This window comes from Chrysemys picta, chromosome 1 (assembly GCF_011386835.1).
Source record: "Chrysemys picta bellii isolate R12L10 chromosome 1, ASM1138683v2, whole genome shotgun sequence".
Taxonomy (NCBI): domain Eukaryota; kingdom Metazoa; phylum Chordata; order Testudines; family Emydidae; genus Chrysemys; species Chrysemys picta.
In genome coordinates this window covers 318,364,146-318,388,127 of record NC_088791.1, presented here as the reverse complement: position 1 = coordinate 318,388,127, position 23,982 = coordinate 318,364,146, and the positions used below count along the sequence as shown (strand labels likewise).

The following is a 23,982-nucleotide window of genomic DNA, read 5'->3' as shown; positions in this document are numbered from 1 at the left end:
CCTGCAGACTCCCCCAAAATAGTCCACAGAATCTTTCTGAGGGCAAATATAGCCCTTGTAGGGTTATCTTATTAAAGAAAGTACAGTCCACATAAATCATAACAAAAGTCCCATTATCATAGTCCAGTTTTCCCCCAGCATAGTCCAAACAGCACATGCAAGACACACCCCGGCATCTCTCACCACACCCCAGCTCTCCAATGCAGCCCTCTCCTGCCCTTGTATCAGTGCAGCCACCGGGCCCTTCCAACCAAGTGCAATCCCGCTCTTCCCAGCTGGAACCCCGACTGCCTCCCTGCTGGGAGCATCCCTCACACCTCCCAGCCCGCTCACGGTTCCTCTCGGTCTCACTCTCTGGGCCTGGAATGTCAATGGGTAAGCCCCCCTGCTGTCAGCCCTCTCCACCCTTAGCTCCAGCAGGCAACTCCCTCTGCTGCTCCTCCTGCCTTCAGCCTTCTCCAGCCTTTTGGCCCTGGCTCTCTGGCTTGGGACTTCCAGCCAGCAAACCCCACTTGCTGCTCTCCTACTTTCAGGTCCCAAACATACAGTCTCCAATTCCTCCCTCTTCCCAGGGATGATCTTGCAGAGAGCTTTCTGCTCCCTGCAGCTTTCCCCGCAAACCTCCTCCAGTCTCCTGACTGACTCTCACGAGGACGCTCTCCCTCACCGGTTCTCTTCCTGATCTTTTGTAGCTGCCAGCGCTGCACAAATGGGAGCATCTTAGGGTGACCAGATGTCCCGATTTTATAGGGACAGTCCCGATTTTTACTTATATAGGCTCCTATTACCCCCCATCCCCTGTCCCGATTTTTCATACTTGCTGTCTGGTCACCCTAGAGCACCTGCACTGGCACAGGGGAGCTACTTCATTTACTGGGGTCGGCCAACCTGTGACAGACCCCTTTGAAAATTTGACCCTTAACATTTAACCCTTAAAGCCTGCTACTGATTCAAATGTTGAATTAAATAAGGCCTCCTAATAAATCTATGGAATTTAAAGTAGTTTATCAGTAATATGCAAAAATGAAACCTTCAGAGAGTTTGCAGTTTGCTACTATACAGGACGAAAACTTAACTGTAAAATTCAGTGAAGTACAGCACACTTGAATGTTATGCTAAGAAATATTCCTTTCAGCAATTTGTCAATATTGACGGTTATTACTGCTTTTTCTCTCCAAAACTTGTTCCCTCCATTTATGTTCGTCTCACACACAGACCATTTAACATCTAGCTGGAGGCCACAAAACAGCCAAGACAAATATCAACACTTTTATGATTAAGCACAATTTCAGACAAAATACAATGTAACTTGCATCTGTACAGGGAAACTTTATACATATCACCTTAAACACTTGTGTTCAACTTTCAATATAACTGAATTCCATATTTTATTATTTATATAGCTAGGTTGTAGGATGGCTCACTTTATTTTCTCTGACTCATAGCTTTCAGACTCAAAGGACAATTTTTCAGAGTTTCCTTGATTGAGTTCTGCACAAAGGGGAGTTGTTTTGGAAAGTATAAGGAAAATGCATTCAGCCATTTTCAAGTTATTCAATCTGTTAAAAAATATTTTTAAAAGTATTATATTTTTACCATCTTGAAAAATGTGAACATTTTTTTTACACACACCCTTTTTCCAGTATAAAAATGAATTTGAAATGTTCCTCATATAGCGTTTCTTCAAAAAACGACCGAAATTTAGAAGTTCATAATCCACATTTGGCTAGACCTCAATGAAGAATGGCAGCCATGATTTTTTTCAAACTTCTTTAAACATACAAAGTTATAAGTGATTAAAAAGGGGTTCCATTCATGTACACTAAAATATGATTACTAAGGCACTGATTCAGGAAAGTATCCCTATTCAAGAAGGGTGTTTAAGCATGTCCTTAAATTCCATTGAAGTTAATTGGATTTACACACCTGTTTAAGTGCCTTCTTTAATCAGGGCTTTAGTTACACAACTTCCTGGGACACTACACTGTACTGAAGTTAGGTTCTGTGTGTATCTGTTGGAAAACAGATTTAAAACAAATACTATTTTAAAATGCCTTTTCATAGGAAAGTTCTCACCTCCAGGCAATGGTTTATCTTTATCTACATTGTTGTTATCATATCGAAACTCGTATCCAAAATGCTTTACCCTTCTGTGTTTTAAAGACTTCTGGGCTGTGAAGCAGAAAAAATTAAACAATGTAAAAATATTAAAATATGTACAATATATTTATTTACACAATTTATTATGCTTGCAGGGTATTTGCCTAATGCTTATTCCATATAATCTCAACAACTATTCAATAGTTGAAAATACTATTATTTATGAACCTCACTCTCAATATACAACTCAACTTTCCCCATGTGCTAAGAGTGACTAAACAACACAGAGCTTTAGTACCATTTCTGTTTGAAGTCAAAACCCCGATGTTTTTACACATTGTAGCAATCCCACAGACGTCAATGCTTACACATGGGAGCAAGGACTGTAGGTCCCTGGACCTTGTGTTTGTCTCTCTCGGACAACAGTACCAATTTTCTTGAGCCATGGCTGACACTTTGGACAAGCTCATGATATGGACATAATAGGAACTTTCACTTCCTTGCATCATTACACTGCACACTAACTAAAGTCAATGTAATGCTTTGTGCTGTGTCAAGGAGTAAAAGCTACTTTGTAATATGGAAGCTAACTGGAAAAAATAACTGGCTTTGTTAAGAAATTTAATTCCACAGAGCTCATTTGAAACTACATGAGCAACTGGGAAGGGAGCTTTGACTTCTCTCTGGTGCTCCCAGGAAGGCTATCAAATTACAAGTGCTGCATTCTGAGAACAAACTCACTGACTGACCATGCTGTCAGGAAATAACTCTACACTAGCTGCTTCTGGAAGCAGAAGCATAATTCAAATTAACCCATTCATGGGGATCACCTTACACCACATGCCTCTGGTTAATTGTAACTGTATGACATAAAACTCAATTTTAAAAGGACTAAATATACAAAATGATTTTAAGGAATAAATTATCCAAGATGCGGACTTCTTGCAGAAATTAAATTCAACAAAAGGACAATTTGCAGGTATTTTTGAAGGTCTCACTTTCTGTGGTTCTACTAACCATTTTGAATGACTTCATTTTCTGTCCAATCAATACTTTCCAACATATTTTGTTCTTCTTCAGGAGACACGAGCTCTTCAATCATCATCAGGCCTGGAGGCAGGCTAATAGGTATAATGTCCTCCCAATGCACTATGGGTATAAAAATAAAACAGTGCTACTGCTTATGGAAAATGATCCACTTGTGTTCTTTTATCAATAATGATAAACCCCAGATTGATCATCATCTGAACTAATTATCCTCCTTGGTAGCATAAAACAGGATCAGAATCCAAGTTCTGTGCTATACAACCCAATTCTCAAATCTCACTATGTAGGACCCGAGAGACTTAGTGTTTTCCACTCTCAAAAAATATCTGATTTGTCTGTTAAAATAAAGGTCAAAACTTTCCCATACATTTCAAAGGAGATTCTAGTTGGATTCAATTTTATTTTGCCAGGACTCAGGATTTGTCACTGCTCGTGATTGACAAGCATAGAGTACAGTGAAGAAAGTATGTCTGAATGCTATAAGCCTGAATGCTATATGCTGTTTCTTAAATGTAAGAAATGATATAAAATGAAGATGGCCATTTGTAGCTCGCCAACCAGATGTGATGAAATGTTCACTGCAACACCTATCTTGATAGAAAATGACTTGCGTAACAGGCTTCCAACTTGCAGCCCTATGAATTATTATTGAAAATGATCTGTACTATGGTAGAGTTTAGGGGCCAAGATCAGGACCTCATTGTGCTAAGTGCTCTACAAACACAAAGAGACGGCGTTCACAATCTAAATGGGCGAGTGTTATTGTTCCTGTTTTACAGATGAGAAACTAAGGCGCAGAGAGATCAAGTGACTTGGCCAAGGTCACACAGGAAGTCCATAGAATGGGAATTGACCTCAGACCTCCTAAGTCCCAACCTATTGTCTTCACCACAAAGACCATCCTTCCTCTCCAGCAACAAATGGTTTGGCTCCAAGCTACCAGAGATACCATCTCTCTCCCCACCTTATACGATCACATGTGCTCATGGAGGTGTTCCAGCTGCAGCCTCCTAGCATTAAACAAGAAATATCCTAGTAGGATATTTTCTGTGAAGGGTCTTTAGTTCTGGCATTCACTCCATGCCTCAGACTACAAGAGACCAGATTTCAGGGTATGCTGCAAGACCCCTCTTTTTTCCCTAGACTTTGGTTCATGAGGAAAGTAGATTATTGCTCCTATTATTGTTTGATCCTTTTGGGCAATTAATTTTGCTTTTCAGGTTCCTGGAAAAGCTGACCCTTATATTTGATACATGTATTTATTCATCTATTTTATTTAGCCATATAAAGTATTGTTGCAAGCATCCACAGACTGCTCTAAGTGCCATATAATAAAATAAAAGACAAAAACCAGGAATGATTCACGAAACACAGTTCAAAAATATAAGGTGAATTTCTGACCCCATTGAAGTCCATGACAAAACTTCCATTGACTCTCATGGGGCCAGAATTCTATCCACAATTCCACTATAACAAGCAACTGAAAAGCAAAGGAAGAAAAGTGATGCTTTAGGGGATAGCAGAGTATTGATACCTTTTTCCACAAAGTTAACATACAGAGTAACATTTTGGTTGGAGTCCTCCAGTGTTATCTCTTTCTCATTGAGAGTGTCATAGGCTTTCTTGGCTTCTTCTGTCGACCCATATTTCACAATTGAATAGGGTTTATTTGGAGACATTAAGAGTGCTTCCACCAATCCACATTCCTCTACTAGCCTAAGCAGCTGGTGTCTATTCACACCATTACCCAGACCTCCATTGGCAACGACCAAGTTCTAATTTAAAAAAATTAAAAATAGACATGTTAGCGGTCACCACTGATTTGTTTACCTGAAAATAGCATTTCACAAACACAAGTGTCATAAAGAGAAATGAAGCTATTATCTCTAAATCGGTCTGTGGTTATTCTGTTTGATATTCCAAAGGAAATGTTTATATTTCAATTAGTCTGCGGCTATTTGAAGCCCGGAGCACAGTAGTACAGCACACATTTAAGGGAAAGGCTTTTACAAAACAAGAGCATTCAAGCTCGGAGAGAAATAACATGCCCATGTTTGTGTGTGCAGACACCACAACTGTGTCTGCAAACAGGTATCTGTGCAGGGGAGATGTGGGGGGTCTACACATTTACAGAACCTGGATAACACGTGCTTTGCACATGCCCTGAACATTCTTGTCCCTCAGCTACAGAGTTTATTTGTATTTGCAGATTCCATAGCTAACAGTTGGCTGTAAGTGTCCTGCAATACCTTTGAAAGGGTGGAACAAAAATAAATCCCATTGTATTAACTGTATCTGCCTGATTTTTTTCATGACAGCCAAGTGTTATGGCTCCCACAAATGAACTCAGAGAAAACTGAGCTTAGCAGCCCATTTCTAAACACCTCCAATAATTTTTTTTGAAGGAGTGGCCTCTAACATCATCCTCAATATTTTTCTCTTTACTCTCTTCTGCAAGGAAGGGTAACCCTTTCCTCTGTCTGAGGAGAGTCTGATGCATTCATTAGCATAGCCCACTAGTGCTATTCTTTCACTGGGCCAGGGGAGGAAGGTCACTTGAGAGCAATATGAGGTATCCCTCATGCCCCATTTTAGGGACCAACCATGTAACCAGTGCTGAGCAGAATCAGCCCTGAGCAGGATCAGCTCAGAATCCAACTTCAGATTCCCTTCAGGGTACTTCTCTGAGTTGATGCTAGCTTGCTGGGGATGCCCCATAATGCTACAAGTAAAGATATACTGGACATCCTGCTGAAAGAATGGAATCACCCAGGGGGCCTGCTACACAATACAAAATACAGCTTTAGGGCCCCAGTTCATCCTCCAAACACTTATGCACGTGAGTAGTCTCAATGGGACGATTCGCCATCACCGATGTGCCAATGTCTCAGTGCAGCTACACTCGGGGTATGGCTACACTGCAATGCAAGCCTGGGCTCAGACACAGGCTTTGAGCCCAAACCCCTCTTCCATTTACACACAATCCTGTTGTACTCAGGCCCAGGCCCTAGATTCTTGCAGGATGAGACGATTTGAGCCTAGGTCCCACTGACACTCGGGTCCAAACGCCATGGTTTTGCATTTGTGGATGCAGCTCAGGCTGAGAGTCAGCCAATGCTATCCCACAAACCCATGGGACACTGTTCTGTGTCCTCTCTATCCCAAGAGTAACCAATTGACCCCCCCCAGGAAATGGAAACAACCCCACTTGTACAGCCAGGCAGCGTTTAACCCTTCCCCTTTATTCTGACCACTGAGCTACAGAGTAAACCTTCTCCCGCGTTAGGTATGGCCATCAACCAGAAGTCATCTTTTGCCAAGCGTGCCGCTTCCTGGTCCCAAGAGCACAGCCAGATTTTGGTGAATCTCTGATGTGAGGCAGGCAAAAAGAGGAGTTTTAGTAGGAGTACTAACAATGACCATGTGTAAAAAGAGACAGAGAAGAAGCTGGCAGTGCTGGGAAGTCACTGGATCAGAGACTGGATCAGAGAATGGATCAGGCAGCTCAAGACCAACTACTGGCAATTCAGGGATGAGAACTGAGCCTCTCAGAACTCGCCTTCAACCTGCACCTTTTATGAGGAGTCTGACTGGGTGCTGGGTACTAGGTACTGCACCAAGCACAGAGCCAATAGAGCTTACAACAGCCTGGTCAGCCAGGGTGGCAAACTTCTGATCCCTGAATCCAACATAGGAATGGAGGGGGGCCAGCAGGCACTGGCTCAGGCCAGCAAAGTCACTATGGTGCTGGAACCGGTCCCCAAGGAGGCTTTGTCCCTGGCGCAGCTGCAGCATATGCTGGGTCCGGAGGAGCCTTTTGTTGCCCCCCTTTGAGCAGCAGCCTGCCACAGAACTGGAAGAAACAGAATTAACCCAAGAGCATGGTAAGTTTCTGGCTCCATGTTTGTTTTGATTAATATAGGAATGGAAGGGATTTCCAGGTTATGAACAAATGCAAAAGTTATTACACGCTGTGGACAGCAGCGGGTATCCACTCATGGCAGATTGCATGGACAGCACCTTGGCGCCGGGGTGTTAAAAATAAGACTTTCATATTGCCTTCCCTGTCAGTATGCTGCTCTGTATTAATACAACAGTGTGATGAGCCACTTGTAATCAGTGAACTGTCCAGGTGGTGATGGTGCAGGTGGCGGTTGAAACGTGGCCCATTTATGTATGTAGTCCCTAGTGACAAAATCGTTTGTCCAAAATAGGGGTGGAGGGTAGGTATGCCATCCGGAAATGTGTCTGGGAGGAGGTGAGGTGGCTGTGGAGTTCTCTACGAGTCCATATTAAGGTGTGTGCTTGCATGCAGTCATAAAAGGCTGTATGGGAAGCTGTGGGGAGACAGGAAGCCATACAGATGCTGGCGCAGCATCCTATTGATTCCCCCCATGAATTTTGACCCAATTCCAAGGGCTGATAGCTGCAAACTTTTCCCGTAGCAGGAACTCCAGATAGCTAGGCACATTTTGGGGAAAGGCATATTTTCGAGGACCACCACAGTAACTGACCAACACACTCCACTCACAGATGTGCTATTCGGGCACCATAAGTTTGAATACTTTGGTGGCATACATGGTTGGCTTGCCTGCATGGAAATGCTTTAATATTGTTTCAGAGTAGCAGCCGTGTTAGTCTGTATCCGCAAAAAGAAGAACAGGAGGACTTGTGGCACCTTAGAGACTAACAAATTTATTAGAGCATAAGCTGAGCTAGCTTGATTATCACTTCAAAAGTTTGTTTTCTCTTAATTAATTGGCCTCTCAGAGGTGGTAAGACAACTCCCACCTGTTTATGCTCTCTGTCTGTGTGTGTATATATATCTCCTCAATATATGTTCCATTCTATATGCATCCGAAGAAGTGGGCTGTAGTCCACGAAAGCTTATGCTCTAATAAATTTGTTAGTCTCTAAGGTGCCACAAGTCCTCCTGTTCTTCTTTTTAATATTGTTATTTTTGTAACACAAATAAAGGCTTTTATTTTATTCAGAGAGTTTATTGCCATCACTACATCATGTCTTATAATGTGTGTTTTGAATAATAAAGATAAACATAGGGCAAGGAACAATGGGCAAGTTGTAGCCATACATAAATTTCTCAGTACATCTATGTCCAATCAATCAATAATGAAAATGCACAGTTCCCCGTCCATTACATTAACAGTCAGGTCATCCAAAATAAAAATATGTGAGGGGAGGTCTAGGTTGGATATTAGGAAACACTATTTCAGTAGGAGGGTGGTGAAGCACTGGAATGGGTTACTTAGGGAGGTGGTGGAATCTCCATCCTTAGAGGTTTTTAAGGCCTGGCTTGACAAAGCCCTGGCTGGGATGATTTAATTGGGGTCGGTCCTGCTTTGAGCAGGGGGGTTGGATTAGATGATCTCCTGAGGTCTCGTCCAACCTTAATCTTCTATGATTCTATTAATATGCCCCATTCACTGTGTACAGTGACAATATCCTCCCCCCACACACATTTCATTGTGTGCTGTGACAATACATCATTTACTGTAAATATTGATGTACAAAAACATTCCTAAACATGCTGTTCTCTCTCTTCCATTGGTCCATGCAAATCCATAATGTGGGAGCACAGAGCATCCCTGATTTGTGTTGCCTGGGTGCATCCTGCTGTCACAGGTGCACTTTCTAGCTGAGTGCACTGGTTCGGCAATCCATCACTGCCATAGCTCCATTGAGGGGCAAACAGCTCACCTTTGGCTTCACACAGATTATGAAGAGCACAGCAAGCCACAGTGATGGAGACAGCATTGATGACACTGGAATCCAAAAAGGTCTGTTGATGACACTGGAATCCAAAAAGGTCTGTTGTTAGCGCCAGTGGGATTTCAGTCTGCCAAACGCACATTCAACCACCATTCTGCACCCGCTCAGAGTGTGATTAACCTTCTTTTGCCAGGCCCCGAGATCAGGATATAGTTTCATAAGCCAAGGTAAAAAGGATTACGTGAGGACAGTAACTCCATTTATGAGAATGTCGTTTGGTGGAAATAGAATCCCAGCCTGTCCATGAAGGTAGACTCCTGCTCAGCAGAAAACCCTGGCATCATGATCCCTCCTTCCAGTGCAGCTCACATTGGTGTCCATAAATCAGCTTCTGTGGTCCACAAGGGCAAGCGTAATAGCAGAGTAGTGCCCTTTGCAGTTTATGTACTCATTTGCTCCCTGAGTGCCACGAGTCCCATCAACGGCTCCGATGCAGTTTGGAAAGCTCATTCTCTCAAAACCAGCAATTACTTCACAAATATAGTTTCTGCCCACCCCAGCTGGGTAAAGCACACGCCTGATCATCTCAGAAGCCTACATCACCACTTTACCCACATTTGACTTTCCAACACCAAATTAGTTAGCAATAGACCTGTAGCAGTCTGAGGTAGCCAGCTTCCAGACAGTGATAGTGTCAGGGTTCCTTCCCTACTCTGACCTCTGGGGGGACCCGCATGAAAGACCCCCCTAAGCTTATTTGTACCAGCTTAGGTTAAATTTTTTTCCAAGGCACAAGTTCCACCTTGTCCTTGAACAGTATGCTGCCACCACCAAGTAATTTAGACAAAGAATCAGGGAAAGGACCACTTGGAGTCCTATTCCCCCAAGCCCTACACCCCCTTTCCTGGGGAAGGCTGGAGAATAATATCCTCACCAATTGGTACAAGTGAACACAGACCCAAACCCTTGGATCTTAAGAACAATGAAAAATCAATCAGGTTCTTAAAAGAAGAATTTATTTAAAGATAAAAGAATCACCTCTGTAAAATCAGGATGGAAGATAACTTTACAGGGTAATAAAAGATTCAAAAACACAGAGAATTTCCCCTCTAGGCAAAACTTTAAAGTTACAAAAAAACCAGGAATAAACCTTCCTCTTAGCACAGGAAAAATTCACAAGCTAAAACAAAAGACGCTCTAACGCATTTCCTTGCTATTACTTACTATTTCTGTAATATTAGATGTATCATTTCAGTGGGAGCTGGATTACTTGCTTGGTCTCTCCCTTTGTCTCCGGAGAGAACACCCACCAGCACAAAACAAAGCCTCCTCCTCCCCCACCCCGATTTGAAAGTATCTTCTTTCCCCACTGGTCCTTCTGGTCAGGTGCCAACCAGGTTATCTGAGCTTCTTAACCCTTTACATGTAAGGAGGGATTTTATGCTACCCGTAGCTGTATGTTTATGACAGATAGCAATCCACTTCTGGATCAATATGGTCGCCCGCACAGAGGTCTCATGCTGCTGGAGGGACAGGACAAGCTGCTCACAAAGCTCCAGAAATGTAGCTCTCTTCACGCAAAAGTTCTGACCCCATTGCTGGCCATCCCAGGTCTGCATAATGATGGGATCCCACCAATCTGCGCTTGAAACCCCACTCCGGTAGCACCGGTCTACACAGAGGGCATCAGCAACTATACTGAGAGTCACGAGTTGTACCAGCCAGTTCCATTCTTCTGTATCATCGTCCTCCTCTTGCTCCGTCATTAGCTCCATCAGGTGCTTTCGGAGGGTCACAAAACATTGCTGAAATGTGCACCAGCATCTCATGGAAGCTCTGCCTGTTTCCTGACACAGGCGTGAAAGCCCAAGCAAGAGAAGTTCTTCAAATGGTGACTCTTCCATGCTGCTGGCTCCAGTTGCTGGAAGCATGCAGGCCAAAACGACGGCTTGGCAAGCTGTGTTGGCAGGCTGTGACACCTTCCTATGATGTACGGGGTGGACAGTCAAGTTTTCCAATGCTCCACCATGAACCAAGGGCTAGAGCGGCCACATTTTGGGAGGACGCTAGGTAGTCTGGCATATGGTTGGTTGGACCCGGGTCTGCCTACTGCAGTATGGATGCTGGTGCCCCAGTGTGGGGCCCTGACTCAAAATTTCTTAACCTAAGGTTACTGATGAGCATGGACACTCAAGCCCCTGAGCTTTCAAAACCCAGGGTCTGCAGACTCAAGTCCCACTAACCCTGAGCTTGCATTGCAGTGTAGACATATGCTCAGCTGCTCCAGCATTGCTTTACGGCGCACTGGAACGCTGAGGCAGCAATACCAGGGCTCTCTTCAAGCACTAATGCCTCAGCACAGATGGATTCTCTCAATCACAGGCTTCCCACAAAGTCCCTGTCTCCCCCATGCCATCAGGTTCATCACAAAAAGAGGCAGCCTCAAAATGGAGCTGATAGCTGAGCTTCTGAGACTCCTTCATATGCCAATTTCTCTCTCTCTCTTTCTGAGGTGAAAGAGAAAGAGCCATCCCCGCTGTTTCTTTAGGTTCACTCGAGTAAGGGTGAATCACCTTTTGAGTGTTTAATTTTAGAATTTCAAAAGTGGCTGATATGCAGTGTTGTAGCTGTGTCGGCCCCAGGATATTAGAGAGACTAGATGAGGAAATATCTTTTATTGGACCAACTTCTGTTGGTGAGAGAGACAAGCTTTTGAGCTACACAGAGCTCTTCTTCAGGTCTGGGAAAGGTACTCTGAGCATGGCAGCTAAACACAAGGTGGAACAGATAGAATATGTGCTAATTGCTTATGCTAAACTAAGGGACCATTCAAGGTGAAGTGGCCCATTAACATCCCTATAGTAATAGGCCAAAAAGGGAGGGTTAGTGGGTTACAGATTGTCATAACAAGACATAAATCCAATGTCTTTATTAAGACCATGATTTTTAGTGTCTAGCAAAGTTATGAATTTAAACTCTCAGATTCATCTTTTGAAAGTGTTGGGCAGGTTCCCTTTGAGGATGAGGACTGATAGGTCGACATAATTTTGTATCGTAGACATGCCCTCTCTCAGGAAAATGATAAAAGACAAAAACACCACATCACCTGTGGTTGGACACTTTTCACAAGGTGATCACTCTATATCTTATCTATCAGTCCTCATCCTGTGTAGCTTGAAAGCTTGTCTCTCTCACCAACAGAAGTTGGTCCAATAAAAGATATGATCTCACCCACCTTGTCTCTAAAACTGGCTGATGTCCAAAGAGTTATCAGAATGTGTGTATGCTGGGGGGAGTGTGGTTGTTTTGCTAGTGGAACTAAACAAAATATGACCCCAAAAAAATTAAAAAAAAAATAAAGGGGGCATTTATAAATATTTCCTCTGCAAAAGATAGTACATATTTTGCAAAAATTACAGACAAGGTCCAATTGTCTTCTGAATAGTTATTTTGCCATGTTTGGATAGTAAATCAATCATTTCCATTTGAAACAGAGGGATTTTAGTCCTACTTTAAGGGCAAATTAAATGCAACTTTAAGTATGGAGTCAATATCGGTGCCTTCATATAATTAGCAAGCATATGCTGTTATTGCCCTAAAATGGCATATCTGTGTTTCACACATTTTTTCTTCCCAACATCTTTCCCAGAATGAGGCAGCCAATCTTTTTCTAAAAGCATTTCTATAAATGCTCTATTATCTTTTCTGAAAGCAGATCCTAAAAAGTTTTGTTGTTTCAAATTATAGTGTCTAATTCTTCCAAATGAGAGAAAATTGGCTTGAAAATGGGAGGGAAAGATTTAATAAATGGAAAAGGATGACAGTACTCTTAAAATCTTAACAAGGAGTGCTAGGTGACATGTCTGAGAAACTACTGACAGATATTTCTATTATGAAGTCTCAGGACAGTGTCAGTACTTCTATAAGAAATCACATTTTCCAGAGGTTTACAATGCAATCATAAAAGAAATTGTTCTGGCTTGAAACCTAGCAAACAAAATCTCAGTGAAGAGTGAATTTCAGGAAAGTCTCTTCATTACCTAATCTGTGTATTGTCGCTGGACCACAACGTTCAGAGGATTTTCAAAGTCTCTGTGTTAAATTCAGCTACAAATTCTGACTATTATTACTGTATTATTTTTATTTGGATTGCTGTAACACCTACAAACCCCAGCCATGGACCAGGATTCCACTGTGCTAGTGCTGTAAAAACACAGAACAAAAAGATAGTCCCTTCCCCAAAGAATTTGCCATCTGCACTAGGTTTTCAAATCATTATTTACCTACACCCTCACATGGTTTTAAATCGCAGTGTAAACCAGGCCCAACAACTTGCCTTAAAACAACTGCCAAGGTTGCAATGGCAACCATAAGACGAGAATGAGGAAGAGTCCTGAGACAGACCAGGCAAGACATGGGACAACAGTTTACATAAGAGAAGCTGAAGTGAGATTTCTAGTGAGTATTGGATTAGTGTTAGAAAAGATTTCTAGGAATGGAGTTTAATAGGGAGTTTGAAGGAGAGAGATTGTGCTTTGTGGAGAAGCATGGAGGGAAAAAATGAAAGCAGAGGAGACAAAGAAAGCAATACATAGGACAAAGAAAGCAATATGGGAAAAGGAATGGGAGGCTCTAACATGTATATTAATTGATGAAGGTAACAAAGTTTATTAGTAACAGCAATCAGAACTTTTCCCAGCCACATGAACAATCCTTTCAGCCTAAAAGACCTGGTCCAAAGACCATTAAAGTCACTGGGAGTTTTTCCATGGACAAAGAGCTTTGACCAAAGCCCAAAGTGCAGTTCTACTTTGGAATCAAAGTGAAACAATCAACATGGAGTCTCACTGCCCTTTTTACAGTCACTTTTCAGAACAGAACTGCACTTTAGCCAATATATAGGTGAGGCTAGGATATGCGTAGGCTGTGCATTCAGGCTCACATAGCAACAATTAGAGCTTCAAGTCACCTGGGTGGTGTGAGATACACACTCGATGCCCTCATGCCTCATTAAAGTGTTTCTGGCCTTGATCTGTTTCCTCAATAATTTCTTCTCAGATTTATTCCGTTTCAGATTGTTTTGACCGGTGCTGTCCATTTCTGCACTGGAGATTCGGAAAGATAAGGCCACAGCAGAAGGGAGAAAACGTTCAAGATTCCTTTAAAAAAAAAAAATCCTGAATGTCATTTATTCATAGGCCGTTTTAAAATATTTTTTAAAGAGCCACAGACAACATAAAACTCCTATGTAAAAGATCCATTATTTCTATTACTAATAACACCTCTGTTCTAATCCCACCTCTAATACAAATCCCTCACAGAGCTTGGGGGAGTGTCCCATTTTTTCCCCCCATTTGAAAAATGGAGAACAAAACTAACCTACTTCACACTGCTCTGGTGAGATTATTCACCTCCCTCACAAGTCCTTTTTCAGGTAGGAATGGGGAACTTCATTTAGTTCACAATTTTACAAATCTTACAATTTGGGGGAGAGAATCACAAAATTAACTTGAATGCAAAAACTGTTTTTTCCCCTTCAATTCATCCCCATGGGATTTTTTTCCTGTGGGGTGATTCATGCAAGATAAAGGGCAATCTATGCTACATATTAGGGAAGAAAAAATTCCCAACCAGCTAGGCTGCTATGAGGGGAGTCCTACGTATAGTATATAATGCCAGATTATTTTTTTTTCATTTGTGTTTAATCTCTTCCCCATTCTGTTCCTTTATTCACAAGCTTATGGCATTCGTTTTTCACCCTACCTGCTCCTCCACTATGGTTTTCATCCTGTTATTTCAGTTGGTTTCACCCCCTTCTCCAATATCTCCGGAGTGGAACAAGAACCCACAAATGTCCAAATCTGAGTTGAACTTCCATCCTTGCAATGTTTGAGTAGGTTTGAAATCAAACATCTATACAACACAGCTCTCCGAAACCAGGCCCCGTCACTTAAAGGAATGAAACAGCTGTGCACTGTTAATTCAATATGACATTCAATAGAATGTGTCAAAAATCTTCCACTCAAACTGTTTTTCGACAGAAAATAAGGCTTTCGACGAAGGGCTTGTCTACACTGGCAATTTACAGCGCTGCAACTTTCTCGCTCAGGGGTGTGAAAAAACACCCCCTTGAGCACAGCAAGTTTCAGTGCTGTAAAGCACCAGTGTAGACAGTGCACCAGCGCTGGAAGTTAGCCTCTCGTGGAGGTGTTTTTTGGGGGGGGGTTTAAGAGCCGTGACCACACAAGCCACATTAAAGCGCAGCCGTAGCAGCACTTTAGCGTTGCCAGTGTTGACTAGCCCTAACCAAATCTTTTCACAAAAAGCGTCAGCTTTCCAGAGAAAATGTTTATATTGTGTTAAAAGAAACATGGAAATTTTCAATTAAAATGAAAAAATCCGTATAATGGTAACATTTTGTCAACTTTCTACTTAATACATTTTTAAAAGCTGACTCACTCCCGACCCTTTCCCTGTTTATGTTGTATCTTCTTATCCTTCCTGGCTTCATATCACATTTTCTTTTCTATCACAGATCACGCTGTATCTTTTCTGGCACTGTCCTTGGTTTCTGCCTCCTTTTCCTTTCCGTCTCCTTCCACCTCTTTCAAACTCTCACGGTGAAATCCTGGCCACACTGAAGTCAATGCACAACTCCCGCTGACTACAGCAAGGCCAGGATTTTGCCCTCTCTATCCCTACAGTGTGTTCTCTACCTCCTGCCCTATATTTTCTGTCTCTCCTATCTTCTCCCACTTCTTTCTGACAGCACTGGCTAGACAGATGAGCTATGACTGTCCCTCTTACCCTTTTCCTCCTTCTCCCATTCCTTTATTCCTGCTAACCCTTTCCCACCTGTCAGCCCCCTGCCCCAAACTGTAGAAAATCTGTGTCAGTCACCACTATATTTAGTTATTTGTGTCTCACCCCATCCTCAATGCTTCATCTGTTTGTGTACCTCTTAGATTATAAACTCTCCAGAGGAAAACTGTCTCCCAACCTGTGTTTGTAGAGCACCCTGCACAATGGGGCTCCAATCCTCATTGGAACTTAAGGGGCCAACCATGGTATAAATGATAAATAAACAAACAAACAGGAAAGGTTCCTACATTACACAGGCAAGTGGATCTTTTGCCCTGGAGCTCACCCATTCCAGATTGTGAGTGCATGTGCATAAAGGACTTTGAAGAGGAAAGGTTGAGTGTGTGTGCGTTCTGTGATGTTAATGACATTTTATATCACTAAAAATGAACTTTCAAAAAATAAAATGATCTTTTTAATGAAAAACAAGACCTACCAATGAAATACAAAAAATCTTTTCAAACTCTTCACCTCTATATGTAAAAATGCAATCAGTACTAATCTCTACAGCAGGGTGTGACGTTACACTCCATATTCTTCATAGAAATAGTGTTATGATATGAATATGGCATAACTAAGATATGTTTTATGCAAGATGGGTCATGTGAGATATCACTGGAAAGGATATGATTTGCTGAATGTATTTATCCAATTTGTATGCATGTATCATTTCTGTATCAAGAACTAGGAATATTAACTATGTAACAATTACAACTGTGTTTTCACCTGGGAAATGCCCACCAGACAGTAGGCAAAGAGTCTGGATGAACCATTAAGGAGAACAATAGAACTTTGAAAATGCTAATCTCACTCCTTCCTGAGAAGTTTACTGGGATGCTGCATTGACACAGCAGGGTCAGGTAACCATGTCACCTGCTACTGGACAATGTCTTGTTGGTACTTTTCTACTGTAGGGAGATGGGGATCAAACAAAGGATTCCCGCCTTAGGTAAATCCTTTTTAAGACTGGGGAAAGGGTTAATCTTGACTCTCCTCCATGGCCTGCCCAGGAAAGAAGACTGCTAAAAACACCTGGAGGGAAAGGCAGGGATGAGTGCAGGCTGAGACGGGTCCAGTCTGTAAAGAGAACTAACTGGAAGCTACAGAAACTCTGCAACTTGCCTAAAACAACACTGAGGGTGAGAAATTACATTTTGTAACCTGTTTTTTGAGTGTATTAAGCCTAGTTTGCATGTTTTGTTTTATTTGCTCAGTAATCTGCTTTGTTTTATTTACTATCCCTTATAATCAGTTAAAAATTACTGTTTGTAGTTAATAAACTTATTTCTTGTTTATAACATAACCCAGTTTCTGTAATTCATATCTGGGGGAGCAAGAAGTTGTGCATATCCCTCTCCACATTGCAGGAGAGGGCGATTTTTATGAGCTTGCGCTGTGCAGATTTTTCTGTATAGCGCAAGACAATATTATTTTGGGTTTACTCCCCAAAGGGGGTGTGCACGTGAGTGCTGAGTAAATCCCCAAGCTGATTCTTCCCACACAGAGCTGATTTCAGTCTGTGTCTGCAGCTGGGTGTGGCCTTACCTGTGTGTGTGCTAGAGAAGGCTTGAGGGCCTGGCACAGCAAAGACAGGGTGAGGAAGCCCAAGCTGGTGGAACGGGCAGAACCAGTGGGACCCCAGCACATCAGGTGGCATCCGGAACAAGTGAGTCCAACCCGTCACTCGGGGTTCTCAAACTTCATTGCACCTCGACCCCGTTCTGACAACAAAGTTACTACACGCCCCAGGAGGGGGGCGAAGACTGAGCCCCGCTGCTTCAGGTGTGGGTGGAGTTTGGGCTTCAGCCCTGAGTCCCAGCAAGTCTAATACTGGCCCTGGCAACCCCTATTAAAATAGGGTCCCAACCCACCTTGGGGTCCCGACCCACAGTTTGAGAGCCACTGCTCTAGCGCCAGTGTAACAACCATTAAAACTAGTCTGGGTCTTTGCCCTGCTCTAATGGCTGACACAAAGAGGTTTATAAACTAACTACTGCCTAAGCTAATTGGCCTGATACAGTAGCTTAGGCCTTAAAGACTCATCCTTGTAAATCCACAGGGCCAGGGTTCAATCCCACAATAAAATCATTGGACCAGCAGACCTCCTCTGAAAAGACAACAAGATTTCTTAGGTGGTACTCATGAGCATGTCTTGAGGACAAGAGGCACTGCTCAAATGATGCAATATTAGCATCCTGGTATACAAATCTGTGCCCAGGTAGTCATCAAATATAAGACTATAGATGCAACCACTCAAATTTGCTATCTGAGAACATATTATAAAAAAAATTAAATGATGGTCAAATGAAACATCATTTGTGTAACTGATACAACTTTGCATTGTATATTATACTTGAAATGGTTTATTTGATTTTTTTAGTAGATGCAAATACATTAATGTAATTGTTATTAAGCACTAAAGAAGCAGACAGGGGTAATAATTATATATTTCTTGTGGCTGCTGCAATGCTACTGTCATAAAATACACACAACTATGCCCCAAAAGGGAAATGTTATGGGGAACTATAATTAATAAAAAATGGAAATAACATATTTGGAACCCTGATATGAAACAGCGCTGAAGAAATTCCTTTAAAAAAATAATTTTCTCTCTTTTCCTCCCCCCTTCTTTAAACTTAAGGTGAATTAAAATGCTTGTGAAAAGAAAGGAATTGCCAGCACTGGAAAGTGATGTCCTCTATCAATAGAACAAGTTCCAGCAGGGACCGGGGCAACAACTCTGTTCTGAAAATGTGTTTCAACTGATTACTAGTAGGGTTGAGAGGGATAGGAGAATTTCCATGCTCATTCAGTCTTTGACCTCTTTGCCAAGTAGTGTCAGGAAGTTGTGGGCTCAGTCCTCAGCAGTGTCCCTTGAAGGGCGATCACACTTGCCTATGAAGACTGCAAGTTCAGAATACTTTTCTTATCTGAATAGATTGTAGTTGAGAACAAAACAATGAAACAATTGGAGCATAGCAATGCCTGTAATGTGTGTTTCAGAATACAAGAAAACAGGGAAACTCATACCTGCTTAAACAAAAAGTGCAGTGAATTTAGTTTTCACTTGGGAGAGGAGAACACAGAGAAAAATATAAGAACAAAGTTAAAACTCCTGTTTATCTTTGTAAGAAGACATTTTGAGAAATCCGTTACACAATTTTCCTTAGAGACTTGAAACTAGACCTCCTTTACTGCTGGAGCTATTACTTGTAACTGGCAGGTAACATTATAACAAGATACACCTCTACCTCGATATAACACTGTCCTCAGGAGCCAAAAAATCTTACTGTGTTATAGGTGAAAGCGCGTTATATTGAACTTGCTTTGATCCACTGGAGTGCGCAGCCCAGCCCCCCCCTGGCCCGGTCCGCGTTATATCCACATTCGTGTTATATCGGGTAGCGTTATATCGAGGTAGAAGTGTAGTGGGGAAAAAGTCTCTGACAAAAAGAGACAAAGATAAGTTAGATGAGCGCACACACAAGAAATGAAAAAGTCCCTTTTGTTGAAATGGGCATCTATTTATAGCAAGGATTTTGGCATGATTCACTAATCATCCACTTCAGGATTTGAATATCAAAGGCAAACACAGGCTGGGATTTAAGGACAATGGTATGGAGGACTCTATAGGAAAGCTTGCACACTGTCTGCCTACACATATTGGGCCTGATTCTCCACTGTCTTGTACATTACATATCCATTTAAGGCTCAGTTCTATGTCTATTGAAAACAATGACAAAGCTCCCATTAACTTTAATGGTGCAAAATCAAGCCCTTAGACCTGTGCATGGTAAGTGAAAAACTCTATCATTCCTATTTTGTAACATTTTTTTACCCACTTTGCACACGTCAAAATTACCATAAAAGGTATAAGGCAATGGAGAATCAGACCCATTATTACCAACCTTAACTCATTCGCATTGAAAAACAACCCCTCAAAATGCATCAAGAAGAACAGGAGGACTTGTGGCACCTTAGAGACTAACAAATTTATTAGAGCATAAGCTTTCGTGGACTGAAACCTTTCAAAATGCATCGAAATTCAAACAAAAACACAGGCACAATCATGCTCTACTGGCAGTTTTAGTTGTGAATATAATGATCCATATCATGCCACACTGAAATTAATAGAAAGAGTTAATGGAGAGTTTTGCTTAACAATGGAGAACCTGGACTGGCCCCATATGTTTTAGGAGCAATTTCTGAACAGAACAGCAAGATCAATTTAGATTGTAGTTTGGCGAGCTAGTTACCAGCAGATGGAGCACTACGCCCAGTTATAAAGTGACTGATTTCACTTTGCAGGTGCTCAGCACTTCTGGAAAAGATGCCTAGATAGAAAATGGATATAAAACAGAGAAAAGAAAGCGGGGAAAGCAATCTATTATTTCCATAATTTCTTGATGATGTTTTTAATATTGCTTATAAAATGTAGTGTATTCACGATAACATACCATATATAGTTTCAGAGTCATTAGTTAACTGTTGATCCAATATATAACTTCTCATAGACATAATAGTTTTATTTTATACCCTTTAACCATTAAGGCCCTCATCCTGCAATGAGATGCACGAGGGCAACTTCTGCACCTGTATGGAACTCCACTGACTTCTATGCAGGTCTACATAACACATGCAGAATCAGGGCCCTACTGTGTAAGATTACTGACATGACACAGTAATGGATGACAAGATGGACTTCTGTCTGAATCTCTAAAATGCTGCATAATCTACTTTGCATTTATTTACAAAGTCAGAGATTATAATCGGAAATGAGCTCCAGATGCAAGTTTCAGATACAGATCAGGGCTGCAAATGTCTCAAAGTCTGCAATGCTTTGAACCTCCCATTTATAAAGGTGGCATCATTTGCAAAATTTGAATCTGGGTTTGGATTTTAAAAACTGACTCCCAAAATTCCAGACTGGCCAGATCTAGAGGTTTGACCTGGGCTCAACCTGTCACTAATTATAATAATTCCAGAGATTATTATTATTTATTCACCTGTCAAGATTAGATTGGGTTCAGTCCCATTGTATTGTACAAACAGACTGGGGAAGGGAACATTCTTACTGAGAGCTTACACGCTAACTAGAGAAGACAGGAAAAGGGTGGGAAGCAGTGCTTAATCTGTAATGCAAGAGGTGCTGGGACTCAAGCAATTTTTTTACATTCATAACTTCTGCAGCAAGCCCAGAGGTGCTGGGGTTCAGCCCTGGCAAGCTGTAGCACAAATTAAGCACTGGTGGGAAGGGAAACAGAAAAATGAAGTGACTTGCCCTAAATAATGCAGAAATCAGTGGCAGAGCATGAACTAGAACACGTCTCCACCCTCTCAGTCCTGTGCACTATGCACTGGCCCATGCTGCCAACAGCGACCTTCTTGTACAACACAGGTGTACATGTGTGCACACAATCCCCTTGCCAAGGAAAGCTTACATTATAAAAAGGGTTGAGGTATTTTCCATGTGCATGTACCTGGGTAGCCTTATACATCAGCCTATATAAACAAGTACTTACCACAGGAGTGGGGCAGAGCAACATAAAACCCTGGGAGAGTCCTCCTGACACACAGGGATTCCCAGTTAGGGTGACCAGATGGGACAGTCCCGATTTTTGTGTCTTTTTCTTATATAGGCTCCTATTACCCCCCACCCTTGTCCCGATTTTTCACATTTGCTGTCTGGTCACCCTATTCCCAGTGGCAGCATGGTAAGGCTGATCAGAATTGTACTCTGCCACGAGGGGGTTAAGAGACGAATTGTCTCCTAAAGCCCCCGTTATCCATGTCACTGACGGGCCCTGAACGGGCCCTGAACGGGCTGCTGTCAGACCAAATTCAGACAAAGAGTGACCCCTCCCCAAAGGAGTAGTTCCTTGCAGCACAGACCCTGAGCTCCAGCCCAGCCCTTCCTCAGGACTGGATTTGACAACAAGCCATTACTCCTGATCACTAGCACAGTGACTACCATAGGCCACGTTCACCCCTGGCCCGATGCCACTGAAGCCAGCCGCGTCCGCCCAGCTTTGAGCGTGGCCCCCGGAGCTCAGCTGTGACTCGTTCAGCCGCTGGAAATGGCAGAGGAAACAATGCACATTACCTTGCTGGAGGCCGCCATTCTGGGGAACCCTTGACTACAACTCCCATGAGCCTCACTGCCTACAGCTCCCATCATGTCTGTGGCAGCAGCTTCCCTTCCCTGTTAACCCTCTAGTCCCCATGTAGTGGTGTGGTCTCATCATTTCCTGAGCGTGCTCACCCTGCAGCATCCCTGAGGCAGTGCAGTCTCACCCTCCCGCAGTGACGTGGGTGAGGCAGGTTTTACCGCCTGCCTATACCGGGGTTCTCAGCCTTTTTCTTTCTGCAGCCCCCCCAACATGCTATAAAACCTCCACGGCCTGCCTGTGCCACAACAGCTGTTTTTCTGCACACATTCTGCTATAGATTAAAAGCCAGAGCTGGAGTTAGGGGGTAGCAAGCAGGGCAATTGCCCAGTGCCCCATGCCACAGGGGCACCTGCGAAGCTAAGTTGCTCGGGCTTTGGCTTCAGCCCTATGCAGCAGGGTTCGAGTTCCAGCCCTGCATGGTGGGATTCAGGCTCTGGCATTCTTTCCTGGGCCCCAGCGACTCTTAACGCTGGCTCTGCTCTCTGGTTTATTTTGGCGGACCCCTTGAAACCTGCTTGTGACCACCCCCCCGGGGGGGGGGCGGGGGCTCGGACCTCTGGTTGAGAACGACTGGCCTACACAAGTGGTTTTCAACCTTTTTTCATTTGTGGACCCTAAAAAAATTCAAATGGAAGTGCAGTCCCCTTTGGAAATTTTAGACATAGTCTGCGGACCCCCAGGCATCTGCGGACCACAGGTTGAAAAAAACCACTGGCCTACCCCTTAGCCTTTAGATCCATGGCTCAGAAGCTGAACACCTAAGAGTGCAGGTTGGATTTCTAACGGGAAGAGTCTTCTGTTTTTCCCCAAAGAAAACCAAATATACTTCCTACTAGGTTCTGAATCGTAGTTTTACTTTCCTTCCTCTGATTGCAAATATTAATTCTTATTTTGAGCATGCATTCCTCGCTGATTTGGATAGCATCCATAAACAGAGAGAGGCAGGGACAGAAATATTTGTATCTTTGCACACAGAAACTAGGATTTTTTCCTCTTCATTGTCTATGGCATCTAGACACCAAGGTGGTAGGTGCCTTAGAGATGGTAATTATATAAATCCCCAAACACAGTATTGTCTTAGAGACTAACAAATTTATTAGAGCATAAGCTTTCGTGGGCTACAGTCCACTTCTTCGGATGCATATAGAATGGAACATATATTGAGAAGATATATATACACACACATACAGAGAGCATGAACAGGTGGGAGTTCATGCTCTCTGTATGTGTGTATATATATCTCCTCAATATATGTTCCATTCTATATGCATCCGAAGAAGTGGGCTGTAGCCCATGAAAGCTTATGCTCTAATAAATTTGTTAGTCTCTAAGGTGCCACAAGTACTCCTGTTCTTTTTGCGGATACAGACTAATACGGCTGCTACTCTGAAACCTGACAGTATTGTCTGTTTTAATATGTATTTGGGGACCACATTTTCATAGTGAAAAGCAAGACTGTGGCGAGGATGTCTGGAGTGGTGGGGATCAGGGTAAGGGAAGTGAAAGCAGAAGGAGTTCGGAGGGAAAGCAGGGAAAGGGGAGTGAGATCTCCCACTCCTTCCACTCCCCTTCTTGACGAGATACCCCACTTTCTCCCTTTGGAGCAGCATAAAAAGATATAGAAGGAGTCAGAGTCTGGCTCCTTATATTTAGTCTCACCTGGTCTGAATGGGACTTTATTCTTCCCCCTTCTCTCTATATCCTTCCCTTGCTCTTGGATTTTATGTTCTTCGTAATCATTGGTGCTTTCCTTTCACCTTTTCTTTTCTCTTCCATTAAACGATTAAAATTATATTGTCTAAACGGTTAACTGATTAAAGATAGAGGGGCTGGGGTTGCTCTGGCCAGTGAAGCTGGGGCTCGTTGGCCAGCCGTGGGGCTGGGGTTGGCTGGCCAGCCGGCGGGGTGGGGCCAGGATCCGGCGTGATGCAACCAGATCCGGGGTCCAGCTGGTGCAGTCGAGGTCCAGCTGGAGCGGTGTGGCTGGGGCCAGAGTCCAGCTGACGGGGTCTGGCTGGAGGGCATGCCTGGGGCCAGGGCCGGGGTCCGGCCGGAGGGGCTGGGGTCCAGCCGG

At 42.9% G+C, this 23,982-nt stretch overlaps 1 protein-coding gene across 12 annotated transcripts in view; it reads right to left on the bottom strand.

The window, feature by feature from the left end:
- The window catches only part of ALKBH8 (alkB homolog 8, tRNA methyltransferase), an 88,078-nt gene extending 66,084 nt beyond the window's left edge, over window positions 1-21,994 (bottom strand). The window contains exons 1-8 of one of the 12 annotated variants that reach the window (XM_065581508.1): window positions 21,842-21,952; window positions 19,995-20,072; window positions 19,029-19,181; window positions 13,847-14,036; window positions 8,866-8,959; window positions 4,682-4,922; window positions 3,118-3,249; window positions 2,077-2,172 (exon numbers count right to left, since the gene is read on the bottom strand). In XM_065581508.1, coding sequence (XP_065437580.1) covers window positions 2,077-2,172; window positions 3,118-3,249; window positions 4,682-4,922; window positions 8,866-8,959; window positions 13,847-13,881 — 598 coding nt within the window. In that variant the 5' untranslated portion in view covers window positions 13,882-14,036; window positions 19,029-19,181; window positions 19,995-20,072; window positions 21,842-21,952. Of the gene's footprint in view, window positions 1-2,076; window positions 2,173-3,117; window positions 3,250-4,681; window positions 4,923-8,865; window positions 8,960-13,846; window positions 14,037-14,640; window positions 18,981-19,028; window positions 19,182-19,994; window positions 20,073-21,260; window positions 21,380-21,841 lie in introns of those variants that run through there. The other 11 variants (XM_065581509.1, XM_065581503.1, XM_065581505.1 and 8 more) reach the window with 11 other exon arrangements.
- Window positions 21,995-23,982: the final 1,988 nt, after the last annotated feature.